Source organism: Gordionus sp. m RMFG-2023, chromosome 5, assembly GCF_954871325.1.
Source record: "Gordionus sp. m RMFG-2023 chromosome 5, tfGorSpeb1-WG-v2, whole genome shotgun sequence".
In the NCBI taxonomy this organism is placed as follows: Eukaryota; Metazoa; Nematomorpha; class Gordioida; order Chordodea; family Parachordodidae; genus Gordionus; species Gordionus sp. m RMFG-2023.
This window is the reverse complement of record NC_088779.1, coordinates 1,694,709-1,713,908: the sequence shown is the minus strand read 5'-3', so window position 1 is coordinate 1,713,908 and position 19,200 is coordinate 1,694,709. Positions and strand designations below refer to the sequence as shown.

Here is a 19,200-nt window from a genome sequence, read left to right as displayed (position 1 = left end):
TTAATATTCTTTCTTCATTTTTTTTATTTGTTATAAAAACCGAATTTATTTATTTATTTTTTATTTATAGCACCAATAATTATTAAATATATGTATTTTTTTTAAAAATATATATGAACAATTATCGAAATATTTCGAAATTTATCTGAAAGTAGTGTTGTTTGCTTTAAACTACCTAACTTTAGTCAAATTAACCAAAAATATTCCAATCAATCTTCGAGTCGGAACTCTCAACTTGGTGGCTTAGTTCAAATTTTTAGGCTAAAAGGCCAGACTTAGGCCATAATTGAGATGGTCAAACTTAGGTATTTTAACAACACTAACTGAAAGGAGAGAAACGTGGAAATATTGTGTAAGTTTAAGTGTATCGATTTGGGCCGATTTTTAAAAACGGCTAACTATTATTTTAGCTAGAAAAATCTTGCACAAGCCTTGAGATTTTGCTAATGGATGTCCAAACCTTTGTTCCAATCTACTAGAAAATCTTCAAGTTGGCGTAATATATTTTTCTGGATAAAAAAAAATATTGAATTGCCATTTAACACAAAATAATTTCGAAAAATGCGATCATTATTAACGTGGGGGTTGAGAAGAGGTTATTATTATAATAATAAATTTTGTGATTTGTCTTAAAAAAATTAAATAATTTTCTTTCTCTAATTAATTATTTAAAGTTTTTTTTTTTGGCTACAACAAGAGTATTCAGCAAATTTAGGCATCTTTCTTCAATGTAGAGAAGGTGCTTGTCGTAATCATCTCTCGAATAAATGATGACATTTAATAAATCGTATTATAACATTAACAAGTTATAGATTCTGAATTTTTTTTTTAACTATCATAGATAGAAATAACTATTAGTTCATGTAACATTGTTTTTGATTGTGTATTTGTTTTATAATCGAGTAACATCTTAAATAATAATAAATGTATACGCCGCACTAACTAAACCAATATGCCATTCCAAATAATTTCGATGAAGTATATTTTCACCCTCATTTGTTATCGCAAATTCGCGGCGAATTATACAAAAAACGCCGCGTTTTTTGTCGTTTTTTGTATTCTCCGCCACGAATTTGCGCTATCGACGAATGAGAGTCGAACCACGCATTCACACATTGCAACGAATATGTGAATGCTGGATAAAACGAGTAATAAAAATTCGTCAAAAAAAAAAGAAATAATAAAATGAACAACAAAGATAACGAGTATTCAATTTGTTTAAAAAACTATTTTTTTTTCATTTTTCTAAACCTTCGTCGATTACCTCACCCGAGCTGGCCGGTTACGAATTTTATCAGAGACCTGCACACCTGATTCTAAACCCGGCTCGGGTACACGGGTCGGGCCTAAAAAAAATCAGGACCGGGTTGTGCAATGGAACTTCTGCAGGTCCCTGATAAAAATAAAAATATGTATCACATTCATTCACTTATTCGCATTTCCGTTTTATTTCTACCCCTTAAAAAGTATTTTTCAAAATTAATTATTCAACTAATCGCCATTTTATTTGATATGCAAATCAAATTTTAAAAGCAACAGATACGCACAACATTCATTATTAGATAAGTATCGTTTTATTTTCTCTTCTGCTCTGTCCGCAAATTCAGGCAATTACGCATGTCGCCAGGGAGAGAGCGCGAAATGATTGACACTTATATAAAGGACTATATTATATTACAAGAGGAACAGTAAATAAGGGAATCACCATCGACCAAGTGGAATAGAAAGTGGTGGTGATTCTAAACTCACCTCTTTTACGACAAATGGGGAGATTAAGAATTATAAAAGTTATGGATTTTATAATATTAGCTAAAAAAAAACACGATCCGTAAAAAGCCGAATAGGTGTATATATATACGAAACACGGGCTAGGCCGGGTCGAATTTTTTTTTTAAAATCCGGTCCGTAATGGTAGCTCTCAGGACCCTGATTTTTATAACGGGTTTCCGGCTCGTTCCATAAAAAAAGAAAGATTGTACGAATTTCCCAACCCTCGCCGAAAAGCCGGATTAATTATTTTCCTCATCTAGTTAAGTTATACGAGTCGATTAATTTAAAAAAAATAAATCATTTATTATATTATTTTTTAATGCTAATAAAATTTTGTATATATATATATATATATATATTTAAAAAAATATAAAATAAAGACTGAGAAAATTGACCACGTAAAATAATTTTTTTAAGTGCGGAGTCGGAAAAAAAAGGATTATGATTTAAGATCGATCCTAAATTTTACATAAAATATATATGAGGTGCATTGGATTTAAATAAAAACAGCCTTACATTATATATAAAAAAAATAATAATTTCTGAGATTTAAAATTAATTTAAAAAAAAATAAAATAAATTGGCTATATATCGAAAAAATAAAATCGCGATAAATATATCTAAAATTTTTTCTAATTTTCAAATCGAACGTCTTTTAATCGAAATTAGCCTCATCCCGAGTGAGTGTCACCTATCAAAATAAAACAGAGTGAAGAGATCTTTTTTTTTCTCTCTAAATTTTAAGAGTTTTATTAAAAAAAAAATTTTTTTGGCGTAAAAAAAAGTGTGTCCAAAATCGGCTGATTAACTTCTATTTGTCAAACAATAAAATATTAAGATACGAACTGTCCAACGAAAGTTAGAAGACAAGCGTCTTTAGAAAATCAGCATTCCGAAAAAATCTTGCACATATGATTATTTGATTTCCTTGAGAACTAAGTTGCAAGTCGGATTGGATTTCATGACGTTGACCAATACTAAATTTTGATTTAAGTATCGTTCACCTTTTTTTTTAAAAAAATACAATAATTATGAAACAATGAACGTTCCCACAAAATCCTTTCCTTCTTCCTATTGGATATTTTAAAAATTCTTAAATTATAACTGACAAATAAAATGTTTGATCAAAAAAAAATATAAACGGTTTGATTTTCATATTAGAAGGCATTTCAGTTGGGGGTTGGGTAGCGTATCGAACCGAAACGAACCCTCAAAACCATTTGTTAATACGAACCCTTTAAATCATTCGTTAATACGAACCCTTAAAACCATTCGTTAATACGAACGATAAATAAAATTATCTATCAATCTATTCGGTTCGAATTCGTTATTTTTTTAAAAAAATATAAAATAATTCAGAGGAATAAGTGTTGTTAAACTTTTCGATTTGGGCCGATTTTTTTAAAAAGGGCTAACTTCGATATTTAATCCAGAAAATAAACGTAAACGCGCCGATTTCACGAATACGCCAGCCCCCAAAGCACACCTTGACTCAAAAGGGCTACAAATGGTAATCAGTTTTAAATATCTCGGAATTATGATAGACAAACAAAGGCGATACAAATTGAAAAATAAGAGGCTAGACCAGCTGCGAATATTCAATTCTGCGATTATCCCAGTCCTCCATGGCAGCGACAGTTGGAACGTTAACAACACTCAAAAAATATAACAGGTGTTCATAAATCGATGTCTCCGACAACTCGATGGGTACATCTACCCCAAAATAATTTCGAACGCCAAACTATGGAGGATCTTTAAACACACCCCGGTCTAGTCAACCCCACAAAGGGATACAACATAACGGGAACGTGATTCGAAATACAAACAAAATATAGTGTACGAAGCCCTGATAAAACAGCAGTCATACAAAGGGAAAACATACCGAAAATACAAATCCTGTTGGCTGAACAAATCAATAAGAGATGTACTGTGTCTAAACTTAAACTTAATAAAATCAGTTTATAATGATGAATAACAAAATTTCTGTTAAAAAAACTACCTACACTAAAACAGATGTACATAAATCCAGGAGGGGCCACTTTTATTCCTTCAGACACATGGTTAACACCTTAATTACTATCCCCTTATTACCTAGTAAACATAAAATATAGCCACTACATCCCTCAATATATCAAAACTTTATTAATATAGGTACGGGCATGTTTCTACCTTCTTATTCTCCCGTAGGCGTATAAGCAAGCGGCTCTGCCCTTTGCGCACACGGGTAACAGCAGGCTGCCTAAAAATTTGTAGAAATCACTCTTAGGTTACCCTCAATTTCTTAACTCCCAATTAGATGGGATTGGAGAGTCATATCATAGCACCGCTGTCATTTAGAGAAATGGGCGATAGGCTTACAGTCAAGTATCACGTGAACATGATGGAATACACTTCCGGTAAAATCAAATTTAAAAAAAACGCGCTTTTTTTTTTAAAACATTTACTTTTAGTTAGCTACATTTGAATTTTATGGAACAGTCCTATGCTAAAATAAATTGTCTTTATTGGCAACTGTAAAAAAAAATATCCTTAGGTGTTAGGTCTAAAAAAATGAGGCACAGGTTAGCGGAAAGCAAAGAATTTTAGTCAAAAGAAATTCTTCATCTTCTTTACTTGGTGTCCTTCAAGTTGTATTCTAACAGCTGAAATTTTTTTTTTATTAACCTATATTCCCCCCAGTCTCGAAAAGTCCGATCCTTCTCCAGGAATCCATATTGAGAAATTTCTTGCAATTTCCAACCACGTCCTTAATGGCGGTGGAATGGTTTATGGGAGTGGTTATTATTTTTCGAAAATTTTGGCCCATCAATTCGATAGAAATCTCGATGTCAATCATCTCCTAAACATTTTTTTTTTAAATTTACAAAATATAGGTTTAATAATATCGTTTAGTCCAAAAGGGTGGTTTTAAAATAAATTTGTAAATTCATATGAAATTAGCGGTTAAATTCAAAACCAAAAAAAATCACATGTTTTTAATCCCCCCCCCCTCCTTGGGAGTTTGGTATCTGGGTGGATGAAGAATCCGATTGGGATAAAAAGTCACAGTAGCTAGTCCAAAAAAATATACAAAAGACTAAAAGCCATTTTTTTTGGCGACAACGATAACGCTCTCCGTCGTAATATGTAGAATGCATTTATAAATGGCGTTGAGCGTTCCGATGAGACGAATGCTAGGATAATTACAGCCGCGATATCGCTTAGCGATACTCATCGCCTAAGCTTCATCACAGTTACTATAAACGAAGCACATACCTCGTGAATAAAGGGGATCCAATGAAAATTACTAAAACCTTTTTTTTTTCCCCATATAATAAATATTATTACCTGATTGAAATCGAAGATTTTGTTAGTTAGAGCTGCATGATAGTCTGAGGGATTCTTCTGGAATAATTTTTTTTTTTTTATAAATAATAAATAAATAAATTATTATGTACAAAAGGTTAAAATCAGTAATGGCGCGTTTTATAATATTTTCATTAATTCATTCATCCTTTTCTCGAAATTTTAAAAAACACCAAAAGCGGGATAAAAAAAATGTGACGGCGTATAAATTTAGTATTCTTTTATAAAAAAAATATAAACTGAGTGGACAATCGGATCCGATAACGATATCAAATCGAAACCGATCGGTAACCGATATCAACCGATCAGGTGGTACTCACTTAGTTTTAGAAGGTGCGCCGTTATAGTCGAAACTTTAAAAAGATAAATAATATGATTTACCCTTTTGTTCTTTCGATTTTTGGTGTCGTTGATGAGACGATGTTGATTTAATAATTCATCGGGTACCTTTTAAATTTATAAAAAGTTATTAGTAGATATATATATTTGAGGGGTGGGGGGTGGGGTAGAGAGTAAGGTAGTTGTGCCAAAACGTCTCGAATCGTTAAAAAACGGATAAATCCAATATGGCCAAAATATTACGCGAGCCCGAAGATTTTGCTCATAGACGGCAGAGGTTTGGACATCTATTAAAAGAAATCTCGAGGGCGCGCGTTTTATTTATTTTGGCGAAAATCTTAATTTTAGAATCGGTAAAAATCGAACCGTTTAACGGGAACTAGTAGGCGGAGGGCGAAAATCACTTAATTTTTTATAAATAGACGGACCCCCCCCCACAATACCGATTCACGCATGCGCAATAACAGTTTTTATTTCCCGGCGAAATCTACCGAACGGTTAGATTTTAATATTTTTGCAAGATTTCAAAAAGAGTTTGAGATTCGGAATCTCTTAATTTTATGGTTTACTTGAAAGAGAATTTTTAAAATCTGAAACATCTGATTTGACCGAAAATGTATCCCAGCTTTTTGTAGAATAAACCCTATAAATTTTAGGCAATTTCCGCCATAAACTTTTGTGTAATTATTTTTTTATAATAAAAAAAAACTATACAAATCAAAAGTAACTTCAACAGTTCTAAGGCAAAATTGTCTGAAATTCAGATATGGGGTTTTCGATATATGCTGCTGGGACTACATTTCCGTTTCAAATCGTATTCTTTGGATTTAAAGAACTGAAGAACATTCTAGTGCGTAAGGGTAAAATAAAAGATTTATCGAGCCAAAAGTCGAACGTTGCGAAATAATCATCTTAAATTCATCCTTGGATATTTCGAGCGTTGGCATTGCATATTAAATGTTATCGGGTACTCATTAAATTGTGTTCGTTGTAATTAATATCGAATAGTTTACGTATTTTTTAAAAGTAATATAGGTGTATAGATAACATATTTTAAACTACCCACCATATATTTCTACATACATTTATCGTTTTAAATGACCAAATCGCTCAATTTATACAACGCTCAGCGCGAGAAGATTCTTATAATAGTCGTAGCGTAAATCAAATATGACCAGGGGAGCATAGAGTGCATCTTTCAAATCTATAGTTCTAACGGCCCATAATGGTAAAACTGAGCAATCAAATTTCAATGTTTTGACCTAAAAACATGTCAGCCAACAATAGGTAGCTCGTAAGTTAATTTCATTCGGGATTTAGACCGCCAATATGTGAAATGCAAATATTTTTTTTAAAGAGGAAAGTTTTACACATCTCACCAACCATGAAAAAAAAGATCAATATGGCAGCCAAAAGGGTATATCGCAAGTGCGCTATCTAAACTTGGTGCTCTAATTGAAAATTCAAAGAAGCCAATAATTTATATTTAAACTTTGCAAATTTTAATTACACCCAAATATTTTTTTTTAAAAAAACGACTGATTTCCAATCCAAATTTTTTTTTTGAAAAGAACATTTTAAAAATTATTATGAGCATTTAACGCCAACTGGCGGACAAAATTTTATTAAATTTTGTTATAGTATAGATGTGTCTACTCTTTCATAAGAGGATATAGTTAATCTTAGTTCATAATACGAAATAGTTTTTTTATCTAATTAATTCATAATATTTTTTTAAAAAAAATCAAATCTCTAAATATTAGATATAGTTATATTAAACCATTACAAAGGGGATGTTATCATTATAAAAAATGATGTAATATACATTAGAATACATATTTTTATTTTAGTATTATACAACCTTTTTTTACATATTTTTTATATGTACTCGTATTTTGATATAATAAAATAAAATAAAATTTTTTTTTGACAGATGTATTAATTTAGAAAAAATTGATTGATTGATTGTTCGTGCATTTAAAAGAATTCGTAACTAATTTTTTCTTTTACGTTTATTTTAGGCTGTGTTCCTAAATATAAAAAATATAAATAAATTTAAATAGTGTCATCATTTTTCGCCATTTACAAAAATTTTTTTTTTTTAAAAAAGAAAGAAATTATATAAATAAATAAATTTGAATAAAAATTTTTTTTTTTCCAAAATTTATTTATTTGGGTAATTTTAATTTTTATTCTCGTTGTTTTTTGGTTTTTTTGAATATGTTTTTTTTTGGTTTTTTATTTTCCAATATATATAGGACACACAGACTTAAAAAGGAATAAAATGAAGAGAAACAAAAAAAAAATGTATCATCGAAAATTAATTACAGAGCATCGCCATCGGAGGAGATACTCTTAAAATTGAGAGATAAAAAATAAAAAATAATTTAAATGAAGTAACATTTCCGCAATTTAAATAGGGGAATTCATATTCCATCTCTCGTTACCTTAGATGAATTCTACAAGTTGTGGCGGGGGGGGGGGTGTGTGGTTATCTCTTTACATAATTTTCGAATTACCCCCCCCCCCCCCCCCAATTCTGATGACGCAATTTATCTTACCCTACCCTCACCCCACAGCTTTAGCCCTATTTATATGTATATTTCTGGCATCTTATATATAACGCGATGTTTATCTATATCCTCTGCACTTAAGACCCAACTTGGACATTTTTTCTCTTTCTTTCAGAAAGAAAGAAAGAAAGAATGAAAGAAAGAAAGAAAGAAGAGAAGAGAAGAAATTTATGTATAATAAAGTTATTTAACCATCCAAAGTTGGTGTTCGTAGGTTAGCATGGATTTGATGATGTTACAGGATCGCATAGCCTGGTCAAGTTGTCTCCTCCTTCTCCGGCCCTGCACAACTTGGTCGCCCTTGCCATTATTATGATTCGAGGCGATTACTTTCATCGAAGAGGGGTCGGAGAAAGATGACAGCACTTCTTCCGGAAATATGTTGGGCGCCATGATGGTAGCTATATTATCGGTCGTCATTTTGTTTTGATTTTGATGCAAAGATATCCGATTCAGAAATCGTATTAACATCTGATATTTATTTTTTTTTGAAAAACAAATAAAAACGACGAAATAAGTTGAGGGGGGGGGCGTATGATAGAAAAAAATTTCGATTTTATGAAAGTTTTACTCTAAGAGTCCGATTGTTGACGTCGGGTAAAAGAATTATCAAATAGTTTAGAGCTTTAATTCGGTCTTCCAACGCAGAAATTTCTAGATAAAATAAAATAAAAAAATTTGTTTACAAATAATAAAAAATTTGTTTCACTTTCATAAATGATTAACTTCAAAATTTTGATACAATTTTGAAGTTTAGAAAATGACGCGTTAAAAGGTAATGTCAGAATACTATATTTAATTAGAAATTTTAACAATTTTTCAATTCCTTTTTAGAAAATGTCTAAATTTTTCTTTCAGGAACTCGGATCAAAAACAGCAAATTTTTAAAACATTTAAACATCCGGGAGTAAAGTGGTAGATGATGGAGTGAAGTATTAATCAACCATGTTACGTTTCATTAAACGCCGCGTTTAAAAGGCTTTCAATTTAGTACCGTTCTAAGTTGCAGCGTCTAAAGGGAAGTGTACCGGAAAATCTAAAACTGTCACTGAAGTTCAAACACATGTAATGAGAACATATACAAGAAAATAATCCCCCCCCCCCCCCCCCCCGACCCGCTTTTATAAGTGAATGAATGATTTCATTATCTTAAACGAATTAGGGGTATTTTCCGATTTTTTTAAAAAGCCATCTATACTAAAGGTCGTCCGAAGCAAGTGAAGATTATAAAAAGATCTGGCCCCTAAAACATTTTTTTAGAATTTGTCCGACCGGCTGGTAATAATTATTTACGAAGAAGAAAGACCGAACAGTAAAAGATATTTTGCGCATGTTATTTCCGGCCTAACCCAAAAAACGTTTAACCCAACTTACCCGGCCCGTCTTCGAAATAATTTTTTTCCGATAAAAATCTATTTTTTATAAGATAACCCAAAATGGCGTCGCCAGCTGATTTAAATTTTGATAAGCATTTAAATGAATGAATCTTAGGTACGTAAGTGGTATTATATGGTGGTTGGTAAAAGTTTACAGTAAATAATACAGTTCTTATAAGCTTTCCCGCAACGATTGGAATACGTTTGTTTAAATATAAAAACTAAACTGGATATCTGGGAGAAATTGAGGACGTGTTTCCTGGTGAGTAAAGGTTCGGGTAATTCTCTCAAGTACATTTTCAGCAAAGCCGCTATATCGTTGGCCGCCGAGTTGTTTAGCCGGAAAAATTGGGAGAAATCGATTTGGCGATTATCGTTGATGGCTTTTATCAAGCTCTATAATAAATTGAGTGTATATTGCATTTTTATTGTATCCACGCACGATATAAAGAGTCAAGGACTCGGTTTTAAAAAGAAACCGGCCCGACCGCAATTCGAATAGGTAGTGATTCGACCCGGAATTATAAAAGGTCATCATTTAGAAGAGGCATTCGCTTCTCTCAATTTTCGATTTTCCCCGCGAAATCGTTTAATATAAAATTCCCGAGAAACATTATTTAAAAAGTCGAATCGGGTTGGGAAAATTATCAAACGTTAAATTGAGGAATATGGAAGGGATTTAAATCCGGAATCTGACGGGCATATAAATGGCCAATATTTCTCGGAGAATTCCTGATAAAATGAATGCCAAATCATTTAAGTAATATTATTTTATCTTAACCTCGTGTCCAATCCTTTTGGTACGCGCGCAGTTTTTATAAGTTACTGCGATGGGCTTGTGTTTAGCAGGCTCACGCCAGCAGAATGTGCGAGCAGGCTAGAAAACCTGAAACACTGAGCGGGTCAGCGGGAGGGTCAAATTTTTTTCAAACAATACGCGGTCGGGCGTTCGGTTTTTAACCCGTCCGTCGCAGACCTCAAAATTATACCTTATTACATTTCTGCGTAAAAAAAGAGTAAATTGGCTTTGAAGAGGTAGCCCCTAAAAAAAAATAATCCGCTAAAACATTTCTCAGGAAGGGGAACAAGAATATTTCCTATAAAAATTCTAAAAGCGGAAGCGTGTTATAACGCGGCAACGTTTATAAAGGTAAACGATGTTTTACTGTATATTTTGTTTTAAACAGGAAACTGTCGATTTTCTATATTGCAAAGAAAATAAATAAATAATGAACATTCAATAACTCATCATCGATATTATACGGGTAAATTGGATAAAATAATGAATCATGTGACTCTTAATTTAAATATATATATCTAACACTTGTCATCACCGGTAAACTTATCCCAAGAGTAGATAAATTCCAAATTTAAGGGGGGTTTAAGAGGGTAAGCTAGGACGTAGAATAAATTTATTTAGTTGGGGGGGGGGGGGTTATCTATTAAATTTTTAAGGGAAAATAAAAATATTTGTTGTGCGAAGTTATTTAGTACTTTTTAATTAAAAGACTTATTATAAATAAAATGATATTGTTTTAAACATAAACCAAATCAAATTCGGATAAAAATTTATTTTCTGGATAAATTTCAGCCATCTTTTTTTGAGACATTCCTACCAGCATAACTCATATTCACCAAACAATAAATATATACTATAATAATGCGTTCATTGTTAAATGCGGAAGGTTTTTCTTTTTAAAATATAATTCATGATCTAAATAATAATAACTCAATAACATTCACAATTTTTTTGATAGTTAGTAAGTATATAAATAAAGGGAGTAGTGCCATCATAATTTTTTTAAAAAAAAGGATGGCGAGGTCTAGTTTTTTGGGTTAGTTAGACCGCGAGAAAGGAAGCGGACCGAACAAACTGCTAACCTCCAAAATTCATGAAATCACAAAAATATAATGAAACCAAATAAGATTATTGTCTCTAATATATTACGTAAGAATAATGTGATACAGATACGGAAGCCTGGCGAAAGTTGCGGCCCGAACAAGGCCGTGCTGAAATTAAGTTCTTAGAGCGTGAGAGGGGTAAATGACCCCCAACGTCTTCTTGACTCAGTTTTCAAGGTGCAGCGCCAGGGCGTGATCGTCTTATGTCCGCAAGAGACATACATAGAGGGCAATGTAGTCAGAGATATGGGGAGCCATATCCTCTATAATTCCGGAAGTAATGATGGTGCTGGTAGGAAAGAAGGCGTTGGTTTTCTTGTGGAGAAGCGTAAGGAGGAGGAAGTGACGTCCATTCCCGTTTCACCACGCGTAGCAAGTAGAGCGGTAAGTCATTTTGGGTCGCTGGTCAAGCTATACTCTGTGCATGCCCCTATTAATGACTCAGAGAGTGATAAGAATGAATTTTATAATTCACTGTCTAAACTAAAGGGCAGACAAGCGTCCGCATGTTGTAGCCGGCGATTTCAATTCGCATATCGGGCACAATATGTTCGGTAGCGCTATGGTAATGAAGTCTACGAAATTATTTGGAATACACATGGTACGAAAGATATGGCCGATAACGGATAACGGCACGCGAGTAGTCGATCTCTTCAGGAAATTTTCACTGCTTTTTTCTTATCAGAACCATCATTACTTCCGGAATTATAGAGGATATGGCTCCCCATAACTCTCACTACATTACCCTCTATGTATGTCTCTGATGACCTTGTTCGGGTCGCTATTTCCGCCAGGCTTCCGTATCGGTATCACATCATTCTTACTAAATACATTAGACACAATAATCATTTAGTTTCATATTATTTTGTGCTTTCATGAATTTAAGGTTAGCAATTTGTTCGGTTACCCACCTGCTTGCCAGTCCCAATGGGTTGCTATCTTTCTGGAGGTCTAACTAACGGTCAAACTAGACTTTTCTATTAATTAACCTGGGGGGGGGGGTAGTTATAGGTTTTTTGGGGTTGCTTCCAGTGAATATCCTGTCATGTAGACGAAGCCCAGCTCGCCCCAGGGTCTCAACCACCTACGATTCTTAAGAGGCATTCTAAATTTAGGCTCAATGGATAGTTATAATTATTAAAATAAGTCTTAAGTCATATATTTAAAGAGTTTTAAGAGCATAATGTAAAAAAAAAATAACAAACCGAAAATCGCGCATTACAAAAATAACGCCTCCAAAAAAATATGGGCAGATTTAAAAAAAATTTTTTTTTTAATCGTCTGCTTACTTTATCGTCTGCTTACTAATTTGCTAATAATTCCGAATAATCTTTAATATTATGATCATAAAGTAATATGTTATTTATATATATATTGGTAATCGGCACCGGTTTTTGAAGCCCGGCCCAAATTTTTTTTAAAAAAGTTTAGCCGACCCGACCCGGCCGGATTTTTAAAAAAATAATAGGTCCGACCCGAACCTACTTTTGCATATCTCTAATATATATATATATAATATTTCACTACCCTTATATAATATTATGTTATGACTATATACAGTAAATCTTATCTAAGGGACCAAGATTTTTGTCCAACTAAGAAAAGTTCAATTTATCAAAGTATATTTTATAATGCATAGTTATTTGTAGCAAGGATTCTATTGGAACTCAACATTTTGATCAAATTAGGGAGTTACTCGAATTACCAGGAGCCCAAATTAGACAAGTTTTACCGTATTAATAATTTGCAATTTTTTTAATTTTAATATATAAAACCTACAAAAATGCTAAATTTTTCAAACGCTAGAAAGATCTGATCTCGGATATGGCCTTAGTCTAAGAGTCAGTTACTACTTACTACATCTTTTTTTTTCAAATCCATCAATCAATTTAATTTTCTTATTCCTTCGTCACCACATCGTAACAGGAAAAGAAAAATGCCAGAGCAAAAAAAAAGATAACAAGGCCCAAGCTATCGAAAAATGTTAGTTAGTGAACTTAAGAATTTGTTGAACCGCGCCGAAATATTTACTCATGGAGTGAGGGGAAATTATGGAACGAGAACGGAAAAGGGTAACTAGGGCCACACTCATAGTAAACGCGTTATTTTCAAGCGTCGCGGTTATTTAACTCAGCGTTGTTAACAAAAAAATTAAGCCAATAAATATGGGTATAAATTCTTGGAGCGTCATGATGATAACGCTACGATAAAATTTGAAAAAACATATGTTGCAATGGGTTTGCGATACGATTATAAAAAAAAATAAGAGAGAAATTAGATAAAAAGGTATTTTTTTTGAATATATATATTATATAAAATTATCCCTATTTTAGCTTTATCTTTTAAATAAGTTTTTTAAAAAACTGAATCAGCTGATATAAAACACCGCGTTAAATAACGCAACGCTCGAAGACAACGCGTTTACTATAAATGTGGCTCAAGTTTAGTTTTTTTGAAACGTAAAACCGATAAATAATATGGAAAATAAAATATTGTAATCTATTATAAAAAATAATTTAAATAATGATTTTTTAATAAATAAATTACTGTTTTTTTTTGTGTTTTTTATTTTTTTTTTTTAAAAAACTACAATTTTCCCCATATTAATACTCTAAGCAAATACCGCCGTTATAACAATGTGATTTGATTAATATTATAAATAATTACAATTACTTTGTTTTTTTTAGACTTTGATTACATAAAAAATAAAATTCATCAAACTACATTAATTTTTCCTTTCTTCCAACCCCACTCCCCTCTCTTTTATGCTAAAAAAAAGGGTAAAGTTTAAAATAATAACAAAATAAAAATGGTATAGAACGGAACGGGGTACTGATGGTACATTAATTTAGAAAATATCCATTTTTATAAGCGCGTTTAGGTGTATCATTACCGAGAGTATAAAAGAAGATAACAAAAAAAAAGGATTGATATATTAATGTATTAATGTAAATGACACACTTTATCTATAAGTATGTTTGTCTTTAAGGTGTACTATTACTTACTACTATTTACCGACATTACAAAGAAAATAAATGATTCCGGTTCATATATAAAAAATATATATATTCGAATCATTTAGACGAAAAATGAAAGACGCGAAAAGACAAAAGTTTTTTCATGTTTTTGATTTTTAAATTTATAAATAAAAAATAAAGAATTTATTTTTTATTAAGATATAAAAAATATATTTAAATTTTGCTTCATTTTAAACACAACTTTAACTATTATTTTATTAGGATATTCACGAATGCAGTACATCGCGGGTAATGGCTAAATGTCGGCTAAAACTTCGGGCGCTTCCCGGAGAAAATCCGCTAACAGTGAGGCGTTTTAATTTTATATCAGTGGAAAAACCCCCGAGGACAAAATGATAGTTTTCGGCTAAAAAAAATTGGCTTAAACGGCTAAAAGGTTAAGTATTTAAGTCAGGCAAAATCAAGTTAATTTTTTTTTGGCGAGGGAACACATGGATTTTGAGATGCAAAATTTTTAAAGAAAACTTTAAGTTAACTAAATATAAATTCTTATGCTGTAAAAACAAATATGTTAGGTTTTATAAAATTGCGTGGGATTCGCGCCAAATATATGTTTTGATCGAAAAACATGGGAGATTTCGCGCTTAGTTTTAATCTGGCCTAAGGGGGTTAGAGATTTTAGAAGAAGTAACAAACAAAAATGCGTTTGGGCACGTGATCCCGGTTCGAGTTATTTCTAAATAATCATCTGTTCGGCCGCTTATTATAACTTCCACTTGAACAGACAAAAAAAAGAGGCCATTAGATTTAGGCAAAAGGAATACGCGTTTTTGCTGGGGTGTCCTAACACGAAATCCGCTACGCCTCAGGCTAAAACAGAATTAAGTTTAAATAATAAGGCGAACCAGGAGATTTAAATTTCATATTATAGAAAGAAAAAAAGAAAGATAAAGAAAAAAAAAGATAAAAAATATAAAAAGAAAATCAAAAAAGAAAAAGGGTAAGAAATAATAAAATGGAAAAAAAAAAGAAATAAAAGAGAAAGTCAAAAAGAACAAAAAAGATTTGCCAATCATAATTAAAAAAAAATTAATTATTTTTTAAATAAAGAGGTGTTATAAAAATAAAATAATTACTTTGATACTTCAAAAAAAATATAAAAAATTTATTAAAAAATTAAAATTTAATTTAATGGGGTTAATAATACTATTTAAAATTTTTTTTTATAAAAAATTTCTATATCATAATATAATATGCGATGAATTACATTTACCTCACATAAAGATATTGCTATTTTAATATTTTTTTTTAACGATCGTAGAAAATGAAATTAAATATGAAAGTGGAATAAAAAATTTTAAAAAAATAGAAAGAAGAAATGAAAAAAAAGAAAGAAATCAAAAGATAAAATTACATTCAGCGCTTTTTTCACGGAAATGTTTGCATTTTTTTTTATTGTTAGTTTTATATCATAATCATTTTACGAAGCGAAAAGAAAAATTAACAAGATAATGAACCATATCATATATCTCTTCGTTTCTTTTCCGCTTTTAACCTTTGAATTTTTCAATTTTTCCTCTTTTTTTTTATGATTTTGAATTTTTAGGATGAAACAAGAAATTGAGGGAAATCAATAATCAAAATAAACAGTCGATTTCTCTTTTAAGAAAGTAATTTTACTCCCATTTTATATAGATACAAATATCTGAACCCGAAGTTGATCGTAAAATAATATAATCTTTAAAAACCGGGCCGGATTTGAAAACCCGAGTAAGCATATTTTCCCGAAATACAAGGAGTTCGCATTAAATAAACCGGAAGAAGGAATAAAAACCGAAATTACGCGCAGGTTCGAAATATATTTATTTTTTTGTTAAAAAAATACGTTTAACAATGGTGCCAGTACAAAAAAAAATAATTTTTATTCGCGGATATAAGAATAAAAAAATTTATCACGTGTTTTAATCTTTAAAAAAACAGAATAGATCCTTTCAAAACCCAAATCAAGAAGAAAAAGGTGGGGAAAAAAAGCGAAAAATATTCAACCTTTTTCAAGGCTTATACAAAAAAAAGCAAATATATGTATTCGAATTAAGCCGACCTTAGGATAGAGCTACATAAAAAAGTATCTGTGGAGGATTAAAATTATTTAGACAAGTTATTTTTATATTATATAATTTATAATAGAAATTCGATTATTAGGTTTCGCTAAAAAAGGCGCGATTCGTAATTGAGTTTTCCCAAACCTTCCTGTCTGCCATCTTCGATGAAAATCTCCTATTCGGATGGTTTTAAATTACTCTTTTTTTTTGATATTTCGAATTTCACTAGGAAGACAAGAAAAGCGATAAATAAAATTAATGAAAGAAAGAAAGAAAATGTAAAATATCTTTCTCGTCACAAATCCGTTTCTAATCTTCCTTTTTTAAAGAATTATTTTTAATTAACGCGATTATCGAATTTAATTTCGTTTCGCGTGCGAAATATCGGAAAAAATAAATAATCTCGTTTAAATTTTCATTTTCTCTCTTTAACTTTCTTTGTATCGCAAAATTTAAAACTAAAATAAAATGTGGAACGAGGGTAAAAAATAAAATAAAATATTATATAAAATTGAAAGAATTTTTTTTTTAAAAAGAAAAAGAAAAAAGAGAGGTATTATGAATTAGTGATCTGCAACGGTAATTATTCGAGCCCGAACCGGCCCGGCCCGAAATTTTTTTAAAAAGGTTTTACCGGCCCGGCCCGAACCCGAAATTTATTTTAAATATAGAAATTAAAATTGTTTTAAAATATTAATAATTATTAAAAATAGAAGATATGTGTGTCTTATGGCGTCTAAGTTTCTATAAATAAAATAACATATTTTTTTTATTTTTATACAATAAATAAAATTCAAACATAAAATTGATAAATTTAAGATATATTTAAAAAAATTTCTAAAGTCTCTACCACACCCGGTCCGAATTTTTTTTAAAAAATATTAGACCTGGGCCGAAACCCGTTTGAAGATCTCTTATTATAAGACTGGCAACGTTTGGAAAACTCTTTTCAAGTTAATCACATAAATTACAAACTCACGCTAGCGATCCGCGATGAGCCAGCTGTAGCTCGTCAAAGAGCACACCCACCGATGGTTTTGTCGAAAGAGAATTCTCGCGCCCTGTTCGCCCCCCTTTGGTTTAAAAATGTCGTGCCAGTCCGCTAGTTCTAAAAATTAATCGGTTAAATCCCGACCAGTACAACCCCGTCTATCTCTCACCCCACCCTCCCAACAATTTTACAGGGTTAGAAAAAAAAAACCTATTATTTATTTTGGCCGATTTGATTCGATAGAACATTATTTTTTTGATGGACGTCTACCGAGAGTTTGGAGAACCAATGAGAAAAAAGGGGATTATAATTGGGCAGATGAGGTAAAATAAAAGGCCCCCACGTGGCTATCCCTATTAAAATGGCGACTTGTAAATTAATCTAAACCCGAAATCGTATCTTGTATATAAGATTTAACCCTCCTAGTCCTCGGTGTTTGTCAAATGATCCTTTTAAAAAGTTTTAAATGACACTTTACAAGTGCAAAATGATACAATAAAAATTTTAAATGAAAGGTAACCTTTATTCGATGCAATGAGCCAGGCACTCGGAATATGCCTTCCTCTTTGGTTCCATTTTGTTCCAAATACCGTATCATCTTGAAATGCCATATCATAATCACGTGTTTCCGGTTAAAGAAAGATTATTTTTGTATCATTTAAATGGTTAATTTTTATTTCCATTTTAATGCATCTTTTTCTCATTTATATAAAGAAAATGGCGAAATATATTACCGATTCGAATAAGGAAGGTACGGTCGTCAATGGTGCGAACTTCCTTTCCTTGGCCACGATTTCCTCCAGGCAACACCCCACGTTGTCGAAATAAGATTGAAACATGGTGCCATTATTGATCCCGCCATCGGCCGGTATACTGGAATACGCGAGGGGAGGCTGGTTTGTGCCATTATTAGGTCGCCCGCCATTAAAACCCCCCTGTTTTAACCGAGCTTCAGCCACGGAATAAATATCTCTATTATTTTGATTTTCGCGTTCAGCTTGATCATCGCGATAACAGCAGGGAGATTCGATGTGACACTTATTGGAGGATTTGAGCCTGTCTTGCCTCTCTTTCCTCCTCAACGCTTTCAGCTTGTGGGCGGAGATGTGAGACACGCGTAAACGGTGTCGATCAAAAATGATGGTCAACTCTATGAGGGCCAATCTTTGAAGGCCAGCCAGGTCCTCGGGGCTAAGGTCGTTGTAATGACACATTTGAAGGTCCGGTTGGTGGAACGGAAGAATAAGCTCAAAATTTGAGGAGGAAGGAGATTTTTTGAAGGGTTTTGACGTCTAAAAAGAGAGTAAACGAACGTTACAAATTAAAAAAAAATAAATAGATTTTTCATTAGTATCGAAAAATGATGCCTTAAATACTTTAGTGAAATTTATAGGCAAAAAAGTTATAAAAGTGCAAATCATTTAAAAACGTGAATGGGGTAATACAATCCTGGCTGAAATGGTTCAAAAAGAAATTAGCTAAGATACTCAAATGCTGACCTGACAAAGCCCGGCATGATATAAAAAAAAAATTAGCGATTTAATCCTGTGAAAAAAAAATCGCAGCGAAATACGGTAATATTTTAATCGACTCTCGGACAAAGTTACTAAATTAATAGGAAATCATTGGGACTGGGTTGAGCCAGCCTAATGCAGGGGCAAATAGGTTCAAAACTAAGGATGAAGAAAAAAAAAGACCGTATTATATGTATATTTATAAACTTTGTTGACGTTATTAGGAGATTCGTGGCAGCAACAACCCCTTCCATTCTTATAGCTTTCTTTCACCGAATCCTCTTCGATCTTAGAATTTCGTCCGCGTTCA

General features: G+C 31.9%; 1 protein-coding gene across 1 annotated transcript; it reads right to left on the bottom strand.

Moving 5' to 3' along the window:
- Window positions 1–2,211: 2,211 nt before the first annotated feature.
- Window positions 2,212–19,194, bottom strand: LOC135929377 (rho GTPase-activating protein 18-like). Its single transcript, XM_065465926.1, has 10 exons — window positions 19,098–19,194; window positions 18,111–18,668; window positions 17,897–17,974; window positions 9,631–9,799; window positions 8,599–8,681; window positions 8,220–8,498; window positions 5,497–5,562; window positions 5,098–5,154; window positions 4,435–4,609; window positions 2,212–2,774 (listed from the first exon to the last, which is right to left on the bottom strand). Exons 2-10 carry the CDS (start codon window positions 18,588–18,590, stop codon window positions 2,686–2,688), a joined length of 1,476 nt encoding a protein of 491 aa, XP_065321998.1. The 5' UTR covers window positions 18,591–18,668; window positions 19,098–19,194; the 3' UTR covers window positions 2,212–2,685.
- Window positions 19,195–19,200: the final 6 nt, after the last annotated feature.

What these genes read in the sequence shown, in the direction of transcription:
- LOC135929377 (XM_065465926.1), bottom strand. Translation starts at nt 18,590, where the DNA reads ATGTGTCATTACAACGACCTTAGCCCCGAGGACCTGGCTGGCCTTCAA. An exon ending in CAATTTCTCCCAGATATCCA is followed by an intron (nt 8,682 to 9,630) that starts GTTTAGTTTTTA and finishes TATTTTATCTAG; the next exon opens with AAATTTCTGCGTTGGAAGAC. An exon ending in AAATCTTCGATTTCAATCAG is followed by an intron (nt 4,610 to 5,097) that starts GTAATAATATTT and finishes AAAAATGTTTAG; the next exon opens with GAGATGATTGACATCGAGAT.